The 27,461-nt window shown below is 44.2% G+C and overlaps 1 protein-coding gene across 1 annotated transcript in view; it reads left to right on the top strand.

Annotated features, from left to right (window-relative positions):
- The window catches only part of ZNF185 (zinc finger protein 185 with LIM domain), a 162,165-nt gene that overhangs the window by 99,214 nt on the left and 35,490 nt on the right, over positions 1-27,461 (top strand). The window contains exons 23-29 of the mRNA XM_040442565.1: positions 5,007-5,126; positions 5,211-5,303; positions 5,956-6,021; positions 10,131-10,250; positions 10,580-10,672; positions 11,354-11,419; positions 21,426-21,470. Coding sequence (XP_040298499.1) covers positions 5,007-5,126; positions 5,211-5,303; positions 5,956-6,021; positions 10,131-10,250; positions 10,580-10,672; positions 11,354-11,419; positions 21,426-21,470 — 603 coding nt within the window. The remainder of the gene's footprint in view (positions 1-5,006; positions 5,127-5,210; positions 5,304-5,955; positions 6,022-10,130; positions 10,251-10,579; positions 10,673-11,353; positions 11,420-21,425; positions 21,471-27,461) is intronic.

Genomic DNA, 27,461 nt, shown 5'->3' on the forward strand with positions numbered 1-27,461 from the left:
TCAGGGTGTTCTAAATGAAATTTTCAAACAAGTCTAGGAGCATGAACCTCCCTGGCAGGTACCCAAGATCTCTCTTCAGGTCCATACCCCTTCCAGTGAATCAGGTACTGCAAGGAATTACGCACCTTCCTGACATCCACTATTTTACACACCACATACTCGACAGCATCATTAACAAGAACCGGCGGTGGCGAGGCTTTCGATGGTACTACCGGTTCAAAATATTTTTTAAGTAGAGATTTATGGAACACATTATGAATGTGGAATGACTCGGGCAGCTCCAACCTAAATGATACCGGGTTAATCACCTCCGTGATCTTATATGGTCCAATAAAACGAGGAGCAAACTTTTTAGAATTTACCTTAAGAGAGAGATTCTTGGAGGACAACCATACCTTATCCCCAACCTGAAAATTCACCCCCCTTGAACGTCTCCTATCGGCCTTGAGTTTCTGAGAACTTTGAGCCTTTTCTAAGTTCCATTGAACCCGGGCCCAAACTGTGCACAGTTCAGAGGAGAACCTATTCGCCTCAGGGTTAGAGGAGGAGACGGATGACCCAGAATGAAAACGGGTATGGAAACCATGGTTACAAAAGAAAGGTGAAACCCCAGCAGAAGAATTGACACGGTTATTCAAAGCAAATTCAGCCAATGGAAGAAATTTCGCCCATAATTGCTGGTCATCAGCAACATACAACCTCAAGAATTGTTCCACAGACTGATTAAGGCGTTCAGTCTGCCCATTACTCTCAGGGTGGTAGGCAGAGGAAAAAGACAATGAAATTTTACATTTTTGACAGAAGGCCCTCCAGAATTTGGACACAAACTGCACACCCCTGTCAGAAACAATATTTTCCGGGATACCATGCAATCGAACAATTTCTTTCACAAAAATAGACGCCAGGGTTTTGGCATTCGGGAGTTTAGACAGGGGAATGAAATGGACCATCTTGCTAAACCTATCGACCACTACCCAAACTACAGTCTTACCCTCCGCCGGCGGTAGGTCAGTTATAAAGTCCATCGATATATGGGACCAGGGTCTACTGGGAATGGGTAGGGGTCGTAGGTTACCAGCAGGGCGAGTCCTAGGTGTCTTGGACCTGGCACAAACCTCATCCCTAGTTAGAGTGGGCCACCAATAAGATCTAGAAACCAGATCCTTAGTGCCCTCAACACCCGGATGTCCACAAAAGGCAGAATCGTGACACTCACCCAACAGCTGGAGACTAAATTGTACGGGAACAAACAACTTATCTGTTGGGGTGGATACCGGTGCCAGATGTTGTTCAGACCTAATGCGAGCCGAGATATCCTGGGTAAGAGCTGCTAAGAAGATTTTTGCTGGTAGGATGGATTCAGGTGGTACCTCAGTAGGTTGAAAAGCCTGGAAGCTCCGAGATAATGCGTCCATCTTCACATTTTTACTTCCCGGCCTGAACGTAATGGAAAAATCAAAACGAGTAAAAAACAGAGCCCATCTGGCTTGACGGGGATTCAACCTCTTAGCAGACTCGAGAAACATAAGGTTTTATGGTCAGTGACAACAGTTACACAATGCCTTGCCCCCTCCAGAAAATGCCTCCACTCCTCAAAAGCCCATTTATTGGCCAGCAGCTCCCTATTCCCTATGTCGTAGTTTCTCTCCGTGGGAGAGAATTTCCTGGAGAAGAAGGCACATGGTCTCAGGTTAGTGAGGCTAGCAGGACCTTGTGAAAGGACTGCTCTTGCGCCGTCCTCGGACGCATCCACCTCCACAATAAAAGGTCTCTCCTGATCAGGCTGGATCAGAATGGGAGCGCTACTGAATGCCTTTTTTTATTTTTCAAATGAAGAAATGGCCTCAGTAGACCAATTCTCCAAATCCGCCCCTTTCTTAGTAAGGTCGGTCAACGGTTTAGCAATAACGGAAAAATTCATAATAAATTTACGATAGTAATTGGCGAAACCTAAGAACCGTTGTAAGGCCTTTAAGGATGAAGGTCTTACCCATTCCTTAATTGCTAGTACCTTACCAGGATCCATCTTGAAGGCGTGAGGAGTCAGAACATGCCCTAGAAACAGAATCTCCTGTACACCAAAGACACATTTCTCTTGCTTAGCGGATAGCTGAATCTCCCTCAAGACCTCTAATACTTGTTTAACATGAGACACATGGGATTCGAAGTCAGGAGAGAATATCAAAATGTTGCCAAGATAGACAATAACAAATTTACCTAAGAACTCCCTAAGAATGTCATTCATGAAGTTTTGGAACACAGCTGGGGCATTGCTGAGTCCAAAAGGCATCACCTAATATTCAAAGTGTCCTACCGGGGTATTGAACGCCGTCTTCCATTCATCTCCCTCCTTGATTCGGATTAGATTGTATGCCCCTTTCAGGTCAATTTTGGAAAACCAGGTTGCCCCCAGAACCTGGTTAAATAAATCCGGAATCAATGGGAGGGAGTATCTATTCTGGACAGTGATTTTATTGAATCTCCGGTAATCGATACATGGCCTAAGACCACCATAATTTTTCTTAACGAAGAAAATCCCCGCCCCCATAGGGGAGACAGAAGGTCTAATATGCCCTTTACCAAGGCTCTCCTTAATATAATCTTCCATGGCCTTGCGTTCGGGCATAGAAAGATTATAAATTCGTCCCTTAGGAAACTACAATCATAAGGGCTATGGGGGGGTAGAACCTCCGGGGTTGGTGATGAGAATACATCAGAATATTCTCTAACAACAGAGGGTAAAGTATCAGACTTTACTGAGACCCCAGCCTGTACCACGGACAAGCACGAGTCACACTTAGGCCCCCATCTCACCAACTTCCCATTGGACCAATCTATAGTGGGGTTATGTAATCGGAGCCAAGGCAACCCTAGTACCACCTCAGCCGGTAGGTTCTCCAGGACTAAAAGCGAACATCTCTCTGAGTGGCACACACCCACGGTTAGAGAAATCTCAGAGGTACATAAGCTCACCGTACCACCAATAAGAGGAGTAGCATCAATAGCCATGACATGAATAGGAGTTGGTAAGGCAAACATTGGGTATTCCTATCTTACAGCATACTCAAAGTCAATAAAGCTAGCCGCTGAGCCAGAATCAATAAAGGCCTTACCCGGCCATTTATCTACTCCCAGAGAAATCGTAATGGGTACTGAAAGCTTACATTTAGAAAATTCAGGGTGTACCTGGTCTTTAGGTTGCCTTGCCTTAGGAGACTTGACAGAGAGGACCTTCTTAGGACACTGGTTGATCCAATGGTCAGGATCTCCACAGTAAAAGCATTCTCCACGTCTGCGGCGAAGATTCCCTCGGGTCATGCCAACCTGCATGGGTTCCTTGGTGGAGACCTCAGCATTGTCTCTGGGATAGGCCTCTGGCTGGACCACCATCTGGGAAGAGAACTGTTGTTCCTGTCGTCTCTCTCTAACCCGTCGGTCAAGTCGGACAACAAGGGTCATCATCTCCTCTAAGGTCTCTGGAAGTTGATAACTGACCAGAAGATCCTTTAATTGATCAGACAGACCTGACCTGAACTGACTCTTCAGGGCTGGTTCGTTCCATCCTGAGGGGACACACCACCTTCTGAATTGGGTGCAATAATCCTCCGCTGGTAGATTGCCCTGAACCAGTGCCTTTAGAGCCGTCTCGGCTACTAGAGCCCTGTCTGGTTCATCATAGAGGGTACCCAGGGCCTGAAAGAACCCCTCCACAGAAGATAAACAACTGGCGCCAGCAGGTAAAGAGAACGCCCAGTCCTGGGGATCACCCTGTAATCGGGAAATGATAATGCCCATGCGTTGACTCTCGGGGCCAGAGGACACGGGGCGCAAACGGAAGTAAAGTTTGCAATTCTCTTTAAAAGAGAGAAACTTCTTCCGGTCTCCAGAAAAGGGTTCTGGGAGCTTAATCTGGGGCTCAAAATGCTGACTGGAGGCCTGAGGAGTGGAAGAACCTTGCCCTAACTCAAAAGAACTGAGTTTTTCCCCTAACTCCTGCACCATCTGCGTCAGATTAGAGACATGGTCAGTCAGGGTCACCAGAGGATTCATTATACAGTGGTTATTGGGCCTGTTAATCTGTAACGGTCGTGTACACACACACATAGGGGGGAGGGAAGTGACCACTGCGCTCCACCCTTACCCCTGGCCCTGCCTACTTGCCTCGCGAGTCCTAATGACAGGGGACAACTGGACGGCAATTCCTAACTTGGAATAAGTGCAGGGATGACAGACAGACAAACAACAGGACGTGAACAGACCGAGTCAATACCAGGAAAGCTACAAAGTACAAATGGAGCAAGCAGAGAATTGTCAGGAGAAGCCGGGGTCATAAATACCAGGAGAGACGTAAAGTACCAAAGGAGTCAGCGGAGGATCGTCAGGAGGAGGCCGGGGTCAGAATACCAGGAGAGCAGCAAAGTACACAAGAAGCAGGCAGAGGATCGTCAGGAATTCAGCAGGAGGTAAGTACGCCAGGAAAGACCAAATCACAGGTGGAACCTAAATTAACAGGCAACCTGTGGCCAGCAGGCTGTCTGTATTTATAGTGGGGAGTGAGGGTCATGTGACGTGGCCAGCGTCACATGACCGACAGACCAACCAGTCGAGCACCGAGTGATCAGCTTGGCGCTCAAGGCAGACTTAAGAGCAGGGAGCCATCCAGCTAGTAAAGCCGCCCTGGGAACGAGGTAAAACACAGATCCTTAATCCCGAAGCTAAGCAGCAGGTCTGTGGCTAATGGGGGACCGAGTGCATCTTCGGAACCCCGTTACAGTTATGAACGGTGAGCCCTTTATGCATGTGTGCCTGCTCTCCTTCACTTTGGGGGCCCCATTCTCTATTGATGGCACCAGTGTCCCAGATGGACCAGCACCTTTAAAACCATGTGATGTTTGTGCTGAAACATTCCTAAATAGTAACATTTACCCATATTTATGGTGATATGTAATAATATGTAATATACTGTGGAAAGATTTTATTTCACACTATTGTTTTTTTAAACACAGCAAAGATGTGCCGGATTCCTTAAAATTAACATCTTCATCACTGTCCACAAGAGCCACGGAGAATACACGGCCAAATATACAGGCTGGACCTGGGAAGATCTCTCTTATCAGAGACGAAAGGTAAACTACAGGAGATTTTGTTTAATCTATCTATCTATCTATCTATCTATCTACAGTAATACAATATCTCCCATTATATTACAGTGATATAGATAACAATGGAGTAACAAACAGAACAACTGAGACAACATATTCAACAACACGCGCTAAAGTCACTATAGAGACAATAAATGAGAGGTAAGGGAGTCAAACCCTCATCATTCCCATCATAGCTGGACTATGGTGATGAAATCATATAAGAGGCTGTTACGTTGTAACTTTGTCCTTGTGTGATGTAAATGTCCAGAGGCGGATGTACCTACATAGGTGTGTTAGATGGCTTCGTATAGAGAATCGGACAGTGTTAGTTTGCTTGTCTGGACGATGGCTGATCATACAATCCCATTGGTTCCCACCAGAATCCAAACCTCTGCACACATTATATCAGTAGTACCTCTGTACTTCTGACCCGCCACTAGCATAAAACAGGATGGGGTGTATATTAGTACATAGCGACCTGTCTGCTCCTGTCTATGGGGCGACTTTATAATAAACTGTCGGACCACTGATTTCAGTACACAATGGTGGCTATAGTGTTCACATTCTACATTAACATTCCTTTAAACCCGGTATGTGGGACTTCACAGATTCCGAATAATCCAATATTCTGGATTATTGAGCCAAAACGTATTTTAAAAAAACACCCCCTTCCCTAAGGACAATATTTTGTGATGGAAACAACTACCAGATTATCAGGATATTCTGGGTAACAAAATGCTGGACTAAAGGACTGTCATTGTGTCTCAGTCCCACGTATCTGTAATGATCCGCTGTTGTGTTATCATTTCAGCCCATCCTCTAAACCTGCGCCCAGAATGGAGGCGAAGCCAAAAGAAGCCGGAGCAGCTACCACCAGGTGAGATTCGTCATCTATCTGTAAACTGAAAATATCTGGCAGATTTCTCACCAAGTCCAAAAGCTTCATTCATCCAAGAGAGGGTAATATATCAGGGGCACAGTGGCGTAATATGACTGCATTTTGGACTGTACTCCCCTAAACACTAGTGATGAGCGGCAGGGGCTATATTCGAATTCGCGATATTTCACAAATATTTTGTAGAATATTCTTCATATATTCGCGAATTTCGAGAATTCGATATTTATTTTATTGAATGCGAAAAATCGGCAATGCAGAAAATTGCGTAAGGTGAATTCGTAACGCGAAATACAGACGTGGGTCACTTTGGCTACATTTTTCAAGCTGCTAGAAGTTTCCTGAGACTGGAGAAAATGGTTGGCACGGCAGAACACTACAATAGCTTTATATGCAGATAGAGTCAAGTGCTCCAATATATTTGCGATTGCGCTAATCGGCAGTGATTGGAATATTTTGGCGCAATACGTGCAACTTCACATTTTAGCAGGTCTGACTACAGATTACTGATTGGTGCACTAAGTATTGCTGTGAACTTGACATTGCTTCCTTCTCATTGGCCCACAAGCAAGAAAGCAGAGAGGAATCGTGTTCAGATGGAAAAAGAATGCCGAATATTCGATATAACGAATATATAGCACTATATTCTAAATATTCGCGAATTCTCGAAGTGGCGATATTCGCGATAAAAATTTGCTATTCGAATATTCGTGCTCAACACTAAAACCCAGGTTCCTAGTACGGCATTCACTTGGTAACACAGTTTCGATAATCATGTGATTATCGAGTTATATTCTAAGGCTACGTTCACACGACAGTTTTTAACGGCCATTTTTTCCCCTGATGCCTTTCTGAGAAATGGCCCCTTCAATGGTATGGAGCTGTTTGTCAGTAGAAACGGACAGAATAGGATATGTCCTATTTTTTTACGTTCCTTATTTACGGCCATGTGAGTAACCGCATAGACTGTCATTGTTGTTAAAACGGTGGTGTGAATGTTGCCTTAAGGATATGGTCACACGTGGCAGAAATGCTTGAGATTTCCTGCTGCAGAAGTGCAGGCACATAATCTGCAGTGTTGCAGTGGCCAGGTTTGGGGTGGCCCCGGTAGGCTGGGTCCCCCGGACACTGTTGAGGTGTCACCATGTGTTGCTGCTCTCCGGAAGGGATGGCAAGGCATGGTGCACCACAGTTAAAGGGACTCTGTCACCACTTTCTAACCCCCCCTTTTCAAAGTATTGTTATCTGCATGGCGCCCCTGTGATTATAAATGTGTTGTTAGAAGTTAAATTCGCCGTCTCCTTTTGATAAAAAGAGCTTTTATCTAACCTGTCAATCTTCTTGATAAGGTGCCCAGGGCGTTTCTTTTCGTCTCAATCTGCCGCCCGCCGCCGCCACCGTTGGTGCCCAGCTCCTCCCCTCATGCTTTCAGCGCCGCCTGAATGTAATCAAATACGCCTCCGGCTCTCTCTCAGTGCCCCCTCCTCCTTTTCAAAGATCCCGCGCGTGCGCACAGGGCTGTGCCTGATGCGCCCGTGCGGACATTTACAATCAGCCTCATTGAGCGAAGTGCGCATGCGCGCACTTCGCTCAACCTCCTCATCAGACGAGCACTGCAGCCGGCTGGCTGCAGTGCTCGTCTGATGAGGAGGTTGAGCGAAGTGCGCGCATGCGCACTTCGCTCAATGAGGCTGATTGTAAATGTCCGCACGGGCGCATCAGGCACAGCCCTGTGCGCACGCGCGGGATCTTTGAAAAGGAGGAGGGGGCACTGAGAGAGAGCCGGAGGCGTATTTGATTACATTCAGGCGGCGCTGAAAGCATGAGGGGAGGAGCTGGGCACCAACGGTGGCGGCGGCGGGCGGCAGATTGAGACGAAAAGAAACGCCCTGGGCACCTTATCAAGAAGATTGACAGGTTAGATAAAAGCTCTTTTTATCAAAAGGAGACGGCGAATTTAACTTCTAACAACACATTTATAATCACAGGGGCGCCATGCAGATAACAATACTTTGAAAAGGGGGGGTTAGAAAGTGGTGACAGAGTCCCTTTAAGTGCAGAGAGTCAGGGTCTGCAGTAAACCAGTATTCTTCTTTACTGGAGGAATTCAAGTGCAAAACAATTCTTATTCCACGGGGAATGCAAGTAGTTACTAAAACCGACATGTCAGGAGAGGGGACAGGTCCTCTTTAAGAAGTAAATCTACTCAAAAAGATAGTGGTACATGACAATAACACTAATGCTTCTGTCATAGAGCTTACTATTTTGTGAAAGAGTGGCATCATATCAAGACACAAAAGGGGTTATCCAATAATTAAAAATAATTAAATTCTTAATTCATAATTAAAAATCTCAGACAAGTCCTCCGATAAGCTTAAAATAAAAAAAATAATCATTTTATTCCCCTCCCTTATCTGTGGCACCGTACCCGTCCTCCTTATGTGAATCTTGGGTCTCATTAGTGGTTGACTCCATTCCTTGTGTCTTGAACATAATTGATTTTCTAGTACACAAATGTATTTTGTAAGCTGCCCCCTATAAGTAGCAATGTATGTTTCTGTGTTTTCTATGGGCAAAAAGTTTTGCTCATATTTATCATTTAAAGAGGTATTCCCATCTGGGACATTGATGGCATATCTCTAGGATGGTAGATTGGGTCCTGCTTCTGTCTCCAGAACGGGGCCTCTGCACATGCACGGCCACCCTCTGTTCACCGCTATGGAAGCTCCGGCTCGGCTATTTCCGTCACTCTCATTACGGAGAACGGAAAGGTGGCCGCTCTTGTGCGGTGTGCTCTCCATTGACCGCTATGGGACTTCCGAAAATTGCTGCGTGCTCTCCCTTGGCTATTTTCAGAACTCTTAGGCCCCTTTCACACGGGCGAGTATTCCGCGCGGATGCGATGCGTGAGTTGAACGCATTGCACCCGCACTGAATACCGACCCATTCATTTCTATGGGGCTGTTCACATGAGCAGTGATTTTCATGCATCACTTGTGCGTTGCGTGAAAATCGCAGCATGCTCTATATTCTGCGTTTTTCACGCAACGCAGGCCCCATAGAAGTGAATGGGGTTGCGTGAAAATCGCAAGCATCCGCAAGCAAGTGCGGATGCGGTGCGATTTTCACGCACGGTTGCTAGGAGATGATCGGGATGGAGACCCGATCATTATTATTATTTTCCCTTATAACATAGTTATAAGGGAAAATAATAGCATTCTGAATACAGAATGCATAGTAAACTAGCACTGGAGGGGTTAAATTGTTTTTTATAATTTAACTCACCTTAGTCCACTTGATAGCGCAGCCGGCATCTCCTTCTGTATTCTTTCTTTAGGACCTGGGTAAAGGACCTTTGATGACGTCACTCCGGTCATCACATGGTACGTCACATGATCTTTTACCATGGTGATGGATCATGTGATGACCGGAGTGACGTCATCAAAGGTCCTTTACCTAGGTCCTAAAGAAAGAATACAGAAGGAGATGCCGGCTGCGCTATCAAGTGGACTAAGGTGAGTTAAATTATTATTTATTTATTTTTAACCCCTCCAGCGCTAGTTTACTTTGCATTCTGTATTCAGAATGCTATTATTTTCCCTTATAACCATGTTATAAGGGAAAATAATACAATCTACAGAACACCGATCCCAAGCCCGAACTTCTGTGAAGAAGTTCGGGTTTGGGTACCAAACATGCGTGATTTTTCTCACGCGCGTGCAAAACGCATTACAGTGTTTTGCACTCGCGCGGAAAAATCGCGGGTGTTCCCGCAACGCACCCGCACATTTTCCCGCAACGCCCGTGTGAAAGAGGCCTTATAGTGATGAACGGTGAGCCCTTTATGCCTGTGTGCCTGCTCTCCTTCACTTTAGGGGCCCCATTCTCTATGGGTCCCAGAGGTGGGACCCACACCTGTCTGACATTGATGGCACCAGTGTCCCAGATGGACCAGCACCTTTAAAACCATGTGATGTTTGTGCTGAAACATTCCTAAATAGTAACATTTACCCATATTTATGGTGATATGTAATAATATGTAATATACTGTGAAAAGATTTTATTTCACACTATTGTTTTTTGAAACACAGCAAAGATGGGCCGGATTCCTTAAAATTAACATCTTCATCACTGTCCACAAGAGCCACGGAGAATACACGGCCAAATATACAGGCTGGACCTGGGAAGATCTCTCTCATCAGAGACGAAAGGTAAACTACAGGAGATTTTGTTTAATCTATCTATCTATCTATCTATCTATCTATCTATCATCTATCCAATATCTATCTATCTATCTATCTATCTATCTATCTATCCAATATCTATCTATCTATCAATCTATCTATCTATCATCTATATATCTATCTACTATCTATCTATCTATCTATCCAAAATCTATCTATCTAATATCTATCTATTATCTTTCTATGTATTTATCGATTATCTATATATCTAGTTAATCTAATCTATTTATCTATCTATCTATCTATCTATCTATCTATCTATCTACAGTAATACAATATCTCCCATTATATTACAGTGATATAGATAACAATGGAGTAACAAACAGAACAACTGAGACAACATATTCAACAACACGCGCTAAAGTCACTATAGAGACAATAAATGAGAGGTAAGGGAGTCAAACCCTCATCATTCCCATCATAGCTGGACTATGGGGATGAAATCATATAAGAGGCTGTTACGTTGTAACTTTGTCCTTGTGTGATGTAAATGTCCAGAGGCGGATGTACCTACATAGGTGTGTTAGATGGCTTCGTATAGAGAATCGGACAGTGTTAGTTTGCTTGTCTGGACGATGGCTGATCATACAATCCCATTGGTTCCCACCAGAATCCAAACCTCTGCACACATTATATCAGTAGTACCTCTGTACCTCCGACCGGCCACTAGCATAAAACAGGATGGGGTGTATATTAGTACATAGCGACCTGTCTGCTCCTGTCTATGGGGCGACTTAATAATAAACTGTCGGACCACTGATTTCAGTACACGATGGTGGCTATAGTGTTCACATTCTGCATTAACATTCCTTTAAACCGGTATGTGGGACTTCACAGATTCTGAATGATCCAATATTCTGGATTATTGAGCCAAAAAGTATTAAAAAAAAAAACACAACCCCTTCCCTAAAAATAGAAAAAGTTCTGGGAAAAAATTGTCAATATTTTGTGATGGAAACAACTACCAGATTATCAGGATATTCTGGGTAACAAAATGCTGGACTAAAGGACTGTCATTGTGTCTCAGTCCCACGTATCTGTAATGATCCGCTGTTGTGTTATCATTTCAGCCCATCCTCTAAACCTGCGCCCAGAATGGAGGCGAAGCCAAAAGAAGTCGGAGCAGCTACCACCAGGTGAGATTCGTCATCTATCTGAAAACTGAAAATATCTGGCAGATTTCTCACCAAGTCCAAAAGCTTCATTCATCCAAGAGAGGGTGATATATCAGGGGCACAGTGGCGTAATATCACTGCATTTTGGACTTTACTCCCCAAAACACTAGTGAACGGCAGTGGCTATATTTGAATTTGCGATATTTCACGAATATTTTGTTTTCTATTTCTCGAAGTGGCGATATTCACGATAAAAATTCACTATTCGAATATTCGTGCTCAACACTAAAACCCAGGTTCCTAGTACGGCATTCACTTGGTAACACAGTTTCAATAATCATGTGATTATCGAGTTATATTCTAAGGCTACGTTCACACGTTTTTTCCCCTGATGCCTTTCTGAGAAATGGCCCCTTCAATGGTATGGAGCTGTTCGTCAGTAGAAACTGACAGAATAGGATATGTCCTATTTTTTTACGTTCCTTATTTACGGCCATGTGAATAACCGCATAGACTGTCATTGTTGTTAAAACGGTGGTGTGAATGTTGCCTTAAGGATATGGTCACACGTGGCAGAAATGCTTGAGATTTCCTGCTGCAGAAGTGCAGGCACATAATCTGCAGTGTTGCAGTGGCCAGGTTTGGGGTGGCCCCGGTAGGCTGGGTCCCCCGGACACTGTTGAGGTGTCACCATGTGTTGCTGCTCTCCGGAAGGGATGGCAAGGCAAGGTGCACCACAGTTAAGTGCAGAGAGTCAGGGTCTGCAGTAAACCAGTATGCTTCTTTACTGGAGGAATTCAAGTGCAAAACAATACAGTAAAAGTTTTACAGGATGGAGGGCACTCAAAATGACTGGGTATATATAGGAGGTCAATAATTCAATAATATATGAGATAAATCTCACTTTTTTATTTGTTGTAAAATTATACCTTTCTGCAAATGATGACTATAAAAACAACTTTCAATAGTGATATAGCGTACAGTAGCAGTGAAATTTCATCAGGAAAAAAAGGTATCAGGAACACTATGATTCCTCTTATGGAGTAAAAAATAAAAAGTACAAAGTAGTCCTTATGTCACTAAAGGATGCCTACCTATGCAGATGATCAGTCTGCATATAGGTTTTAATATTGGAATGAAGTAAGTCCGCTTATCTCCTCTTGTGTCCTGAGAATATAGTCACTTCAAGTAAAAAAGCTGGAACAGTCTTACCCCATGTGGATGTACTCCGGGCAGCTGCTACAAAAGAAATATCCTTGCTGAGGTCGTCCGATCCTCTGCGGCGTGTAGCGGTGGTGCGCACGTGTCCTTCGGCGTCCTCGGCGTCTTCTTGTGTTCCGGCTTCCTGGATCGCTGCGTCACTCTCTGTTACACAGGATGTGACGTTCCTATGACCGGAAGTATCGGTCTGTTGTTCCGGCCTGCTGACCGATTTATCAGCAAGCTATATACTGATATTCACCTTTAATTGAAAAAAGGACTTTTTTGGTACATAATCCAAGTACTACTCTGGGTAAAACCAAACGCGTTTCGGTGCACTCTTGCACCTTCATCACTGATGAAGGTGCAAGAGTGCACCGAAACGCGTTTGGTTTTACCCAGAGTAGTACTTGGATTATGTACCAAAAAAGTCCTTTTTTCAATTAAAGGTGAATATCAGTATATAGCTTGCTGATAAATCGGTCAGCAGGCCGGAACAACAGACCGATACTTCCGGTCATAGGAACGTCACATCCTGTGTAACAGAGAGTGACGCAGCGATCCAGGAAGCCGGAACACAAGAAGACGCCGAGGACGCCGAAGGACACGTGCGCACCACCGCTACACGCCGCAGAGGATCGGACGACCTCAGCAAGGATATTTCTTTTGTAGCAGCTGCCCGGAGTACATCCACATGGGGTAAGACTGTTCCAGCTTTTTTACTTGAAGTGACTATATTCTCAGGACACAAGAGGAGATAAGCGGACTTACTTCATTCCAATATTAAAACCTATATGCAGACTGATCATCTGCATAGGTAGGCATCCTTTAGTGACATAAGGACTACTTTGTACTTTTTATTTTTTACTCCATAAGAGGAATCATAGTGTTCCTGATACCTTTTTTTCCTGATGAAATTTCACTGCTACTGTACGCTATATCACTATTGAAAGTTGTTTTTATAGTCATCATTTGCAGAAAGGTATAATTTTACAACTAATAAAAAAGTGAGATTTATCTCATATATTATTGAATTATTGACCTCCTATATATACCCAGTCATTTTGAGTGCCCTCCATCCTGTGAAACTTTTACTATATCAATCATTTTGGCAATTGGTACTGCCATATTTGGAGAGAGCACCTAACAGTGTTGCGCAAGTCAGTAGAGCCTCTGTAATACTGTTTTCTGCAAAACAATACAGGCAAAGCAAAAGACTGGCTTCTCCAGTCTCCTTCTTGGCAGAAGAAGGTTCTTTTTTTTTTTTGTCAAATCTCTTTTTATTGAAGAATAAAGGTATACATGTCTCAGTTGTACAATTGCGAACAATAAAGTAACATGACAATTTAAGCAATAAGAGCGAACACAGGTTTTCTTGTGAAGTTACATCAAGGATCTGTGAGAGGAAAAAAGGCTCATGGTCCAAGAGTATCTAGGGAATGAGCAGCATGAATAGTGCAGGAATAAAAAGTAGTAAAAAGAGGGGGCAGATCAGGGGATGAGGAAAAGAGTGAAAGGAGGGAAAGGGAGAGGAGTGGAGGGGCTTAAGGGGGAAGTAGGGGGTGGGGGACTAAGTACAGTGCAAGAGCTGCATGGCGAGGGTTATTGGGGACAGTCATCTATGAAATGATTTGGGGTCAGTAACCACGGGTGTCTGGTTCGCTGGGACCTCTGAAGGAGAACTGGGCATAGAGTCAACTGGTTATCCAACGCCCTCCACGTCAGTCAGGCTATTACAAAAGCAGAATTACCTCTGGTAGGGGAAGAGGCACTATGGGTTGAATCCTCTAAAAGCTTTCCATGGTCCCCAGATCTTTAGGAATGTCGATCGGGCGTGAGTCTCCCAATGGGCTAACTCCTCGAAACGGTATATCTGGTCTACTTTCTCTGTCCAAGCTGAGATGGTGGGAGCAGAGTCACTCTTCCAGAGATATGGGATAAGTAAACGTGCTGCTGTAATGAGCATAGTAGGTAGATTGTGGTTGGTTGGTGTGAGGTTATCGTTTAGGATCTAGAGTGAGTTTCGTAAGGCAGATTTGGTCTATCAAGGAGCCCACTTCTGACCAAAAAGGTTGTATGCGTGGGCAGTACTACCAAATATGGGAGAGGGAGCCCACACCCGCCCTACAAGCCCGGGGCCCACACCCGCCCGTCGTACAAGCCCGGGTAATACTTGAGGGATGTGTTGGGAAGTAAAGGAGTGGGGGGGGGGGAGTTCAGATAAATGATAGGACAGTGGGTCTCTATCTGTGAGATCTGGACATACATAGAGGAAGCATTAGGCATGTGCAAGGAAAAAACTCATTTAGGTCTTGAACCTTGACAGGCGTCCTCGTTTGGCCTTGTCCGTCTTCCCAGGTGAAACCAGGTGCCAGGTATCTGGATGGGGAGATCTTGGAAACGGATCACCTTGGTCGGCAGGCATCCAGGATGGTATTTTGATGGGTGTAATTCCAAGCGATTCCCAGGCCGCTTTCAGATCCTGAGGAGATCTGATGGTAATTTGCTTCCTGTTTTTTGCAATAGCAAGGCCAAAAGGGTAGAGCCATCGAAACGGGGTCGCTGAGGCTTTTAAGGCTTTTAAAAGGGGACGCAATATTCAATGCTTAGCCAAGGTGGAAGGAGCCAAATCTGAGTTGAGTAGACTCTCTGCTACTTTTCAGGAGCTCCGCAGTGTCGACGTAGCTTAGTAGGCCACATATGGTATCACGCAGTGGTTCATTCGGTTTGGGTTTCCATCGCAATGCCCTGTGGATTCTTCTAATCACAAATTGGACAGCTCTCTCAGGACCTAGTAGTGAGGCGAATAACTCCCTTGCTACTTTAGATAGTGCTTCTGGGGCGATCGATTCAGGTAGTGTCACGGATGATGTTGCAGATAGCTGGAACTTATAAATAAACATCCGACTGGCTTGATCCCAAACTAAGGAGCATATGGGTGAGCCCTATAAAACCCTAAGAGCTCTCCCTAACTGCTATGCCCATGCAAGGGTCTGAATGGTAGACGATTTCATGCCCACGTACCTAAGACTGTGTGACACCTGAAGACCCTATAATAGTGAGGGGACACGACCACCGGCTCCCTTCACTTAATAAGGACGGAGTCAGGGCCACCTAGAATCAAGCCAGCAAGGAAACACAAATAAAGAAAAAGTCTTATCTTAGCAAACAGCAGCAGCAGCCTCCAGCAGTGAACACCTCATCCAGGAAGTAATATAAACCGCAAAGTGAGGCAGTATGGGAGGGAATATAAAGGGAGACAATTAGTCTAAATAGGTGACACCTGGGAGAAGGAAAGGAGATGACAAAGTGAAAACAAAAGAAAGAACGGCATGCAAGAGGTAGAGAAGAATGTCTGCCAGACCTTTTCACAGAACTGGCGGTGACAGGTAGGCCACGGATCCTCAAATTCCGCCTGCGACTGTGGTTCTCCTGATCTTCAAGCTTGAGAAAAGCCTCATTAAGAAGTGCTTTATGTGCCTATAGAGCATGTCCAGTCTTTTCCCTGTAGGTAAAGATGGCTTTCTGGGTGTTCTCCAATGTCATAACTCTGTGGCCCAGATGACGCAGGTCCTCTTTTATATCAACGAGATCTCTTTTTAATGGTGAGAGTGCCAACTCCAGCACGTCCTGGAGGATAGATTTTGATATAGAAGGGTCTCTTCGGGTAGATCTGTGATCCAATGCGTCTGAGATGCTGCCCATTTCAGAGAAGTCCTCTGCGTCAGAGTGTTGAGCAGCACTCTGCGCCATCTTGGCCGCACTAGGGGTAGAGGACTGAGGTTTCTTTCTTAAAACTTTTTCCATGTCCGGTGCTGAGCACTGATTCCTAACTGCAGACCAGACTAGGGGCTCTGACTGCTGTCCTTATATACACTTCTCAAAAAAATAAAGGGAACACTTAAACAACACAATGTAACTCCAAGTCAATCACACTTCTGTGAAATCAAACTGTCCACTTAGGAAGCAACACTGAGTGACAATCAATTTCACATGCTGTTGTGCAAATAGGATAGACAACAGGTGGAAATTATAGGCAATTAGCAAGACACCCCCAATAAAGGAGTGGTTCTGCAGGTGGTGACCACAGACCACTTCTCAATTCCTATGCTTCCTGGCTGATGTTTTGGTCACTTTTGAATGCTGGCGGTGGTTTCACTCTAGTGGTAGCATGAGACAGAGTCTACAACCCACACAAGTGGCTCAGGTAGTGCAGCTTATCCAGGATGGCACATCAATGCGAGCTGTGGCAAGAAGGTTTGCTGTGTCTGTCAGCGTAGTGTCCAGAGCATGGAGGCGCTACCAGGAGACAGGCCAGTACATCAGGAGACGTGGAGGAGGCCGTAGGAGGGCAACAACCCAGCAGCCCGACCGCTACCTCCGCCTTTGTGCAAGGAGGAACAGGAGGAGCACTGCCAGAGCCCTGCAAAATGACCTCCAGCAGGCCACAAATGTGCATGTGTCTGCTCAAACGGTCAGAAACAGACTCCATGAGGGTGATATGAGGGCCCGACGTCCACAGGTGGGGGTTGTGCTTACAGCCCAACACCATGCAGGACGTTTGGCATTTTCAACAGAACACCAATATTGGCAAATTCGCCACTGGCGCCCTGTGCTCTTCACAGATGAAAGCAGGTTCCCACTGAGCACATGTGACAGACGTGACAGAGTCTTGAGACGCCGTGGAGAACGTTCTGCTGCCTGCAAAATCCTCCAGCATGACCGGTTTGGCATTGTGTCAGTAATGGTGTGGGGTGGCATTTCTTTGGAGGGCCGCACAGCCCTCCATGTGCTCGCCAGAGGTAGCCTCAGACCCCTTGTGAGACCATATGCTGGTGCGGTTGGCCCTGGGTTCCTCCTAATGCAAGACAATGCTAGACCTCATGTGGCTGGAGTGTGTCAGCAGTTCCTGCAAGACGAAGGCATTGATGCTATGGACTGGCCCGCCCGCTCCCCAGACCTGAATCCAATTGAGCACATCTGGGACATCATGTCTTGCTCTATCCACCAACGTCAACATGGGTTGAAAAATTTGATTTCCATTTTTTTATTTTTGTGTGATTTTGTTGTCAGCACATTCAACTATGTAAAGAACAAAGTATTTCAGAAAAATATTTAATTCAGATCTAGGATGTGTTATTTTTGTGTTCCCTTTATTTTTTTGAGCAGTGTACAATTTCTAGCTGAACTGAGTGGAGAAACACAACTCAAACAAATACAATGTTACAGTTATTGTCTCTTATAGACTTGTGTTAGACCCTCAATAATACTCAAAGTCAATGACACAGTAGTTTTTCCAGACAAAAAGAAGTCTTAATATATAATAACAGAGCTAAACCAGTCTGGTTTTGGTGGTAAACAAGGCTGGCTTTTTCCCTCCAAAGCATACTCTTCTTTAACCCTTATGGTAACTGTAAAAATTACCAGCTTCTTATTATTAGCGACAAAGTCCCAAAAGTCACTTAGTTTTCATTGACCGTTTCCACAGTGCCGTGCAAATACAGTGCAAGTAAACAGGATATTCATCACAACATACACACAAAATACAGTTATTCAGTATTAAACAGTATAAGTTAGTGCAAGTTAACCCTTTAAAGTGAAATAAAGTAAGGAGCTGATGCATAGGGGAAACGGGCAAATGTCCACAAAAAGTGAAAAACAGCCAAGAACACTTTCACTGCACTGATGGCAGCAGGACCTGACCTTGTGTCCTGCTTTCTCTAGTGTGGAGTGAGTGATTCTACTGTGCCTGGGGTGAGGTCAGTATTTTTTTTAATGCCGTGGAGAGAAGGGGAGGGATATATATATATATATATATATATATATATACACACACACAGTGTATATGTATATATATCTATCTATCTATATATACTGTATATGTATAGATACACAGTGTATATATATATACAGTGTATATACAGTACAGACCAAAAGTTTGGACACACCTTCTCATTCAAAGAGTTTTCTTTATTTTCATGACTATGAAAATTGTAGATTCACACTGAAGGTATCAAAACTATGAATTAACACATGTGGAATTATATACATAACAAACAAGTGTGAAACAACTGAAAATATGTCATATTATAGGTTCTTCAAAGTAGCCACCTTTTGCTTTGATTACTGCTTTGCACACTCTTGGCATTCTCTTGATGAGCTTCAAGAGGTAGTCCCCTGAAATGGTTTTCACTTCACAGGTGTGCCCTGTCAGGTTTAATAAGTGGGATTTCTTGCCTTATAAATGGAGTTGGGACCATCAGTTGCGTTGAGGAGAAGTCAGGTGGATACACAGCTGATAGTCCTACTGAATAGACTGTTAGAATTTGTATTATGGCAAGAAAAAAGCAGCTAAGTAAAGAAAAACGAGTTGCCATCATTACTTTAAAAAATGAAGGTCAGTCAGTCAGCCGAAAAATTGGGAAAACTTTGAAAGTAAGGGCTATTTGACCATGAAGGAGAGTGATGGGGTGCTGCGCCAGATGACCTGGCCTCCACAGTCACTGGACCTGAACCCAATCGAGATGGTTTGGGGTGAGCTGGACCGCAGAGTGAAGGCAAAAGGGCCAACAAGTGCTAAGCATCTCTGTTGGAAGACCATTTCAGGGGACTACCTCTTGAAGCTCATCAAGAGAATGCCAAGAGTGTGCAAAGCAGTAATCAAAGCAAAAGGTGGCTACTTTGAAGAACCTAGAATATGACATATTTTCAGTTGTTTCACACTTGTTTGTTATGTATATAATTCCACATGTGTTAATTCATAGTATTGATGCCTTCATAGTCATGAAAATAAAGAAAACTCTTTGAATGAGAAGGTGTGTCCAAACTTTTGGTCTGTACTGTATATATATATATATATATCACAAAGGGGGCATTATATATATTATGGCACAATGGGGCACCATTATACATGCTGAGGGGTCTTGGAGGGTTACAATATCGACACAGGGCACTGTTGGAGGCATTATTTAAAATGGAGGTACTACTGAGGGGCATTATCTATGCTAGGGCACGACGGGGGAGCAGTATATAAACTGAGGGCACTGCAGGTGCTAAGCTTTTTTTAATACAATAAAATTCATCCATTTTCAACGTTCATTTTTACCTGACGTTAAAAACGGATGCAAAACAGACATTAAAAATGGACTGAAAATGGATGCACACACTGATGCAAAATGGCCATGAAAAACTGAGTCTGTTTTTAACAGCCATTTTTTTTCATTGTTGTATGAATGTACCCTTACACACTGCAGAAACATAATCTGCAGCAGAAACTGACCTGTATAAATTGACACACTGCAGATTTAAAATCTGCACCTCAGGTCAGTTTCTGCTGCAGATTTTTTCTGCATTGTGTGTATAAGAATTCACTTTGATGGTCCTGTAAAACACTGCATTTTTATGCATGTAATTCTGCGACATTTGGTGCGTTTTTTGCTGAAGCCGATTTACAGCAGCAGTACACCCAGAAGTGTAAGGATGCATGCACAGTCTTCAGCTGCACTGCTCAGGCAGCAGCATAGAGCCTCTGTGCTTGTGCTGCTACATGGAGCAGCTGCACAGGAGCAGGATTGACAGGGCCAGGCGAGATGTCTACGCACAAACAATGTGCAGTGTGCCACCCCTCAGGGCCGATCGTGTCTGAGGTTTTTAAGGATCCAGAGTGGTGATGTGGCCTTAATAGTTTTGTGTGTCACAGTGCTCCTACCTGGATACTGTTGCTCCCCAGAGTTAGGCTCCGCAGTAAAAACGGAAGAGAATAGGTGTTGGTGGAGAATAATCCGAGTCCAGACATTATTAAGTTCAACAGCTTTACTTGAATAAACTTCATCCAGAGAACACTTGATCTTTCTCTTGGTTCCAGCAGGTTTTGGGGTAAACTGGCAGGCAAACTTGAATACCTTGCTTTCTCCCTCTCTGGCTTCAGTCTGGTTACGGGACTTTAGGACAGCTCTGGTACCTTGAGTGGGGTGCCTTTGGCCATTGACCCCCTTGTAATACTCAGTCTATAAAGTGCAAGGAGTCATGGTGCTCTATGAGCTGCTTCCCTCTTAATGCAGGAGGGGTGAGCTCACCTCACTGCATCATGACTCATCTGTTTCCAGTTCACTATCATTCTATAGCTTTCTGCAACACTTCCCTTGTTAGGAAGCAGGACAAGCCCACTTCTGCCCAAAAAGGGGGAAGAATGGGATGGTAAGTTCCATTCTTTCTGAAGATACTCTCTCTGCCATCTGCTGGACAACCAGGCAAAGTGCATGAAATACATTGCATAAGGTACATAGCAATATTATTAATGCACAATATAGGAGGACCTTATAGCCTATTAGAGACAGTAGCAGGGTGTAGGAATGGTAGTGCATATGGACACTCTCCACTAGGGAGATTTGGAAGTCTCTCAGCACATACCCTTCTTCTCAGGTGTAAAGAGGAATCAGTCAGCACTTGTCAGTCTGTGGGGGGCGGGAGGTCAGGGGTTGCAGCCCCAAATACCAGTAGAACAAACTGACCACACTCATGTTCCTGCAGGATCTTCAGTGCTGCATTCACATAGAGGTAATAGGGGCAGCATGACGCGTATATGATGTACGTTGGAGAAAGACTCATCTAGAGCTGAAACGCGTTGCGCTGTGATACCTCTATATGAATGAACCACTAAAGAACCTGCCAGATTTATATGTGAGTGCCGGGCAGTTTGTCCTACCCAGCGGCTGATAAATCTCCATTTCTTATAGGTAATGATATGTATTAGAATATTATATTCATGATTACAATAACTTATAAACTATATTTTTGTCTGAAATGAATTTATATTTCTGTATTGTAGTGATACCCAGCAGGATCTGATCAGTTGGTCTGATTTGAATACCAGGTAAGTTACAGCTAAACGTGAAATACAGAATGATCACCTCCAGGAGGGAGATGAATGATGGCGGTCTCTTAAAGAGCACCTGTCGCCTGACATGTCTTATATACTAAATCATTGTATTCCTCATGCGATAATGATTCTGAGGCATCTTTTCATATAACTATATGTTGTTTGTTCCCCAATTATTCCTATTAGAAGATTATGAATAAAAGTACAACACCTATTTGGGGGGAGGGTATGTCCCTGTATAGTCTGATGCTGTCCAGACTGACAGTGTCAGACTGTGCAGGGACACCCCCCCCCCCCAACTAATAATAATACCACGATAGGGATTAATTCATAAACTACTAGTAGGAGTAACAGAGGGACAGCACAATAGAGTTATAGGAGAAGATGCTCCAGGATTTCTATTACATTCTTTTTTCCAAGCTGAACAAGCCTGATTTTCCAGCCTCATTACATCCCATTTAGGGTCCATTCACACGTCCGTTGTTTCTTTCCTGATCTGTTCCGTTTTTTGCGGAACAGATCTGGACCAGTTCTGTACCCATTCATTTTCAATGGGTCCTGAAAAAAAATCAGACATTGAGCTGTCCGATTTTTTTCAGGACCCATTGAAAATGAATGGGTACAGAACTGGTCCAGATCTGTTACGCAAAAAACGGAACAGATCAGGAAAGAAACAACGGACGTGTGAATGGACCCTAAATCTGGTCACAGATTTGAACCCTCTGCAGCTCTCCTATATACTTTACAGCTCATGCACACAAATGTATTTTGTTCCGTGTCCGTTCAGGGTTTTTTGCGGAACTATTCATTTTAATGGGTCCGCAAAAAAGAAATACATAAGTCCATCCAAACCTAGGATGACTTTTACCCATAACCGAAACTAGACTGTGCACCAAAACAACAACTTAATAACCGAGAGGGCAGGTGGGCACTGAACCAACGGCTTCACAATCTGGTTTCACAAACAAGGCTCAACCAGCCAGCTGAGACATCCCTAAATATCACTTTAGATGGTCACATGTTAACCCTGTTGACCAATAACCTCTTGTTACCAGGGGCCAGACTGACTCTTCCACAAAACGCACATTACTATAGGCCCTCTGGCTAACCAATCGGGCCATATCACTAAGCAGCTGAAATCTGCCCAGTAATGGTGTGCCCAAAAGGCGGGAAAGTTTCCCGCCAAACCTTGCTGACTAGGAATTATTATTGATAAGCCCCCAAACCTCCAATGAAAAACAATCTATGATATATGGCTCCCAGGGAAGATTATGTTCTGGATTTAGGCTTGCTCTTGCTCAGCTATGGTCAGGGTTACATAGTAACATAGTAACATAGTAACATAGTACATAAGGCCGAAAAAAGACATTTGTCCATCCAGTTCGGCCTGTTATCCTGCAAGTTGATCCAGAGGAAGGCAAAAAACCCTGTGAGGTAGAAGCCAATTTTCTCCACTTTAGGGGAATAAAAAATTTCTTCCCGACTCCAATCAGAATAACTCCCTGGATCAACGACCCCTCTCTAGTAGCTATAGCCTGTAATATTATTACGCTCTAGAAACACATCCAGGCCCCTCTTGAATTCCTTTATTGTAGTCACCATCACCACCTCCTCAGGCAGAGAGTTCCATAGTCTCACTGCTCTTACCGTAAAGAATCCTCTTCTATGTTTGTGTACAAACCTTCTTTCCTCCAGACGCAGAGGATGTCCCCTCGTCACAGTCACAGTCCTGGGGATAAATAGCTGATGGGATAGATCTCTGTACTGACCCCTGATATATTTATACATAGTAATTAGATCTCCCCTCAGTCGTCTTTTTTCTAAAGTGAATAACCCTAATTTTGATAATCTTTCAGGGTACTGTAGTTGCCCCATTCCAGTTATTACTTTAGTTGCCCTCCTCTGAACCCTCTCTAGCTCTGCTATGTCTGCCTTGTTTACAGGAGCCCAGAACTGTACACAGTACTCCATGTGTGGTCTGACTAGCGATTTGTAAAGTGGTAGGACTATGTTCATATCACGGGAATCTATGCCCCTTTTGATGCAACCCATTATCTTGTTGGCCTTGGCAGCAGCTGCCTGACACTGGTTTTTGCTGTTTAGTTTGCTGTTTATTAAAATTCCTAGATCCTTTTCCATGTCAGTGTTACCGAGTGTTTTACCATTTAGTATGTACGGGTGACTTGCATTTTTCCTTCCCATGTGCATAACCTTACATTTATCAGTGTTAAACCTCATCTGCCACTTATCTGCCCAAGCCTCCAATCTATCCAGATCCCTCTGTAGTAGTATACTGTCCTCTTCAGTGTAAATTACTTTACACAGTTTAGTGTCATCTGCGAAAATTGATACTTTACTATGCAAGCCTTCTACAAGATCATTAATAAATATATTGAAGAGAATAGGGCCCAATACTGACCCCTGAGGTACTCCACTAGTGACAGTGACCCAATCTGAATGTGTACCGTTAATAACCACCCTCTGTTTTCTATCACTCAGCCAGTTACTTACCCACATACAGATGTTTTCTCCCAGTCCGAGCATTCTCATTTTATATACTAACCTTTTATGTGGTACAGTGTCAAATGCTTTGGAGAAGTCCAGATATACGACATCCATTGATTCGCCGCTGTCAAGTCTAGAACTTACCTCCTCATAGAAACTGATTAAATTAGTTTGACATGACCGATCCCTCACGAAGCCATGCTGATATGGCGTTATTTGCTTATTTCCGTTGAGATGCTCTAATATAGCATCTCTCAGAAAACCTTCAAACAGTTTACCCACAACAGATGTTAAACTTACCGGCCTATAGTTTCCAGGCTCTGTTTTTGGCCCCTTTTTGAATATTGGCACCACATATGCCACGCGCCAATCCTGTGGGACACTCCCTGTCAGTATAGAGTCTGCAAATATCAGAAATAAGGGTCTGGCTATGACATTACTTAATTCCTTTAGGATACGGGGGTGTATGCCATCCGGTCCTGGCGATTTGTCTATTTTAATCTTGTTAAGCCGCTGATGTACTTCTTCCTGGGTCAGACAGGACACTTTTAATGGGGAATTTATTTTTGCATTCTGCATGTCATCTGACAATTTATTTTCCTCAGTGAATACATTGGAGAAAAAAATATTTAACAGCTTTGCTTTCTCCTCGTCGCTCTCTGCGACTCCCCCCTCATTACTCTTTAAAGGGCCAACACCTTCAGCTTTATACTTTTTAACATTTATATAATTGACGAACATTTTAGGGTTGGTTTTACTCTCTTTGGCAATTAATCTCTCGGTCTCTAGTTTGGCCGCTTTTATTTGTTTTTTACATGTTCTATTTTTTTCCTTATAGTTTTTCAGTGCTTCCGTGCTACCCTCCTGTTTTAGTGTTTTATATGCTTTCTTTTTGTCATTTATTGCTTTCTTTACAGTTCTATTTATCCACATTGGTTTCTTTTTGTTCCTTAACCTTTTATTACCATACGGTATGTACCTCTGACAATGAGTTTTTAGGATGTTTTTAAAGATATCCCATTTTGTGTCTGTATTTGTGAGGACTTTGTCCCAGTTAGTTTGGCCTATGGCCTCTCTTAGTTGGCTAAATTTAGCTTTTTTGAAGTTTGGTATTTTTGTTCCTCCCTGTAGAAACGCTCTTTTGAATGATAATTGGAAAGTTATTACTTTATGGTCACTATTTCCCAGGTGTCCCCCGACCTGCACGTCTGTTGTTCTGTCAGGTCTATTGGTTAAAGGGACTCTGTCACCACTTTCTAACCCCCCCTTTTAAAAGTATTGTTATCTCCATGGCGCCCCTGTGATTACAAAGGTGTTGTTAGAAGATAAATTCGCCGTCTCCTTTTGATAAAAAGAGCTTTTATCTAACCTGTCAATCTTCTTGATAAGGTGCCCAGGGCGTTTCTGTTGGTCTCAAGCTGCCGCCCGCCGCCGCCGCCGTTGGTGCCCAGCTCCTCCCCTGATGCTTTCAGGCGGCGCTGAAAGCATCAGGGGAGGAGCTGGGCACCAACGGCGGCCGCGGCGGGCGGCAGCTTGAGACCAACAGAAACGCCCTGGGCACCTTATCAAGAAGATTGACAGGTTAGATAAAAGCTCTTTTTATCAAAAGGAGACGGCGAATTTATCTTCTAACAACACCTTTGTAATCACAGGGGCGCCATGGAGATAACAATACTTTTAAAAGGGGGGGTTAGAAAGTGGTGACAGAGTCCCTTTAATACTAAGTCCAGTATGGCCGTCCCTCTAGTCGGGTCCTGAACCAGTTGGGAGAGGTAATTGTCTTTGGTTATAGCCACGAACCTGTTTCCCTTATGAGATATACAAGTTTCAGTTTCCCAGTCTATATCTGGGTAGTTGAAGTCCCCCATAATAACCACCTCATTATGATTTGCCGCCTCGTCTATCTCGTTTAGTAGTAGATTTTCTGTGGACTCTGGTATATTAGGTGGTTTATAGTAAACTCCTATTAGTAATTTATTGTTGTTTTTAGCTCCATGTATCTCTACCCATAGTGACTCCACATGTTCATGTCCCTCACTTATATATTCTCGGACTGTGGGCTTTAGACAGGACTTTATATAAAGGCAGACCCCTCCCCCTCTCCGGTTTTGACGATCCTTTCTAAACAGACTGTAACCTTGTACATTAACTGCCCAGTCATAGCTATCATCCAGCCATGTCTCAGTTATTCCCACTATGTCATAGTCCTCCTCACACATCACTAATTCCAGTTCACCAGTTTTATTAGTCAGGCTTCTGGCATTAGTATACATACATTTGAGAGGTTTATGTATATTTTTTACCCTACACCTTTCCTTCTGAATTGTTCTAGTCCCTCCTTCCATTCCTCCCCCATTCTTATTACCTTGCCCCCGGTCTCTATCTGCACTATCTTCCCCTCCTATAACGTAATTACCCTCCCCCCCAGTCCCTAGTTTAAACACTCCTCCAACCTTCTAGCCATCTTTCTCCCCAGCACAGCTGCCCCTTCCCCATTGAGGTGCAGCCCGTCCCTACGATAGAGCCTGTTGCCGATAGAAAAATCGGCCCAGTTCTCCAGGAACCCAAACCCCTCCATCCTACACCAGTTCTTGAGCCACTTGTTAATCTCCCTAATCTCCCATTGCCTTTCTTGTGTGGCTCGTGGTACAGGCAGTATTTCGGAAAATACTACCTTTGAGGTCCTTGCCCTCAGCTTTTGACCTAAATCCCTGAAATCATTTTTAAGGACTCTCCACCTACCTCTAACTTTGTCATTGGTTCCGATATGGACCATGACCGCTGGATCGTCTCCGGCCCCTCCCAGTAATCTGTCAACCCGATCCGCGATGTGTCGAACTCTAGCGCCAGGAAGACAGCACACTGTTCGGCGATCACGGTCTTTGTGACAGATTTCCCTATCTGTTCCCCTAATAATGGAGTCTCCCACTACCAGCACCTGTCTGGCCTGCCCTGCTCTCCTGGTTCCCTGCTTACTGGAGCTGACATTCCCCTGACTGGCAGAGGAAGTGTCTGGCTGCAGCAGTGCCGTCCCCGGACTGACATCCCCCTCATCTGCCAAACGTGCAAACTTGTTGGGGTGTGTCAGATCAGGGCTAGCCTCTCTGGCACTCTTCCCTCTACCCCGCTTTCTAACTTTTACCCAGCTAGCTACCTCACTTTCCTCAGCCTCCTCTCTGTCACCCTCCCCCTCATCTACCCCAAAGAGTGCTTGCTCGGTGAGAAGCAAACTCTTTTGCAAATTATCAATGCCTCTCAGTGTTGCAACTTGCCCATTTAGAGACTCGATCTGCGATTCCAAACGGGTAATTTGCTCACATCTAGAACAAAGATATACACCCTTGAACGGCTGTTCCAGGACTGCATACATCATGCAAGATGTGCACTGGACTGTGTTGTAAATTGTGCAACACATACTAAATGGGGATTACAACAGTAAAAAAGTAAAACAGTATAAATTATTTAGATTTAGACCCTGTC

The sequence above is a fragment of the Bufo bufo genome, chromosome 8 (genome assembly GCF_905171765.1).
Source record: "Bufo bufo chromosome 8, aBufBuf1.1, whole genome shotgun sequence".
Taxonomy (NCBI): Eukaryota; Metazoa; Chordata; class Amphibia; order Anura; family Bufonidae; genus Bufo; species Bufo bufo.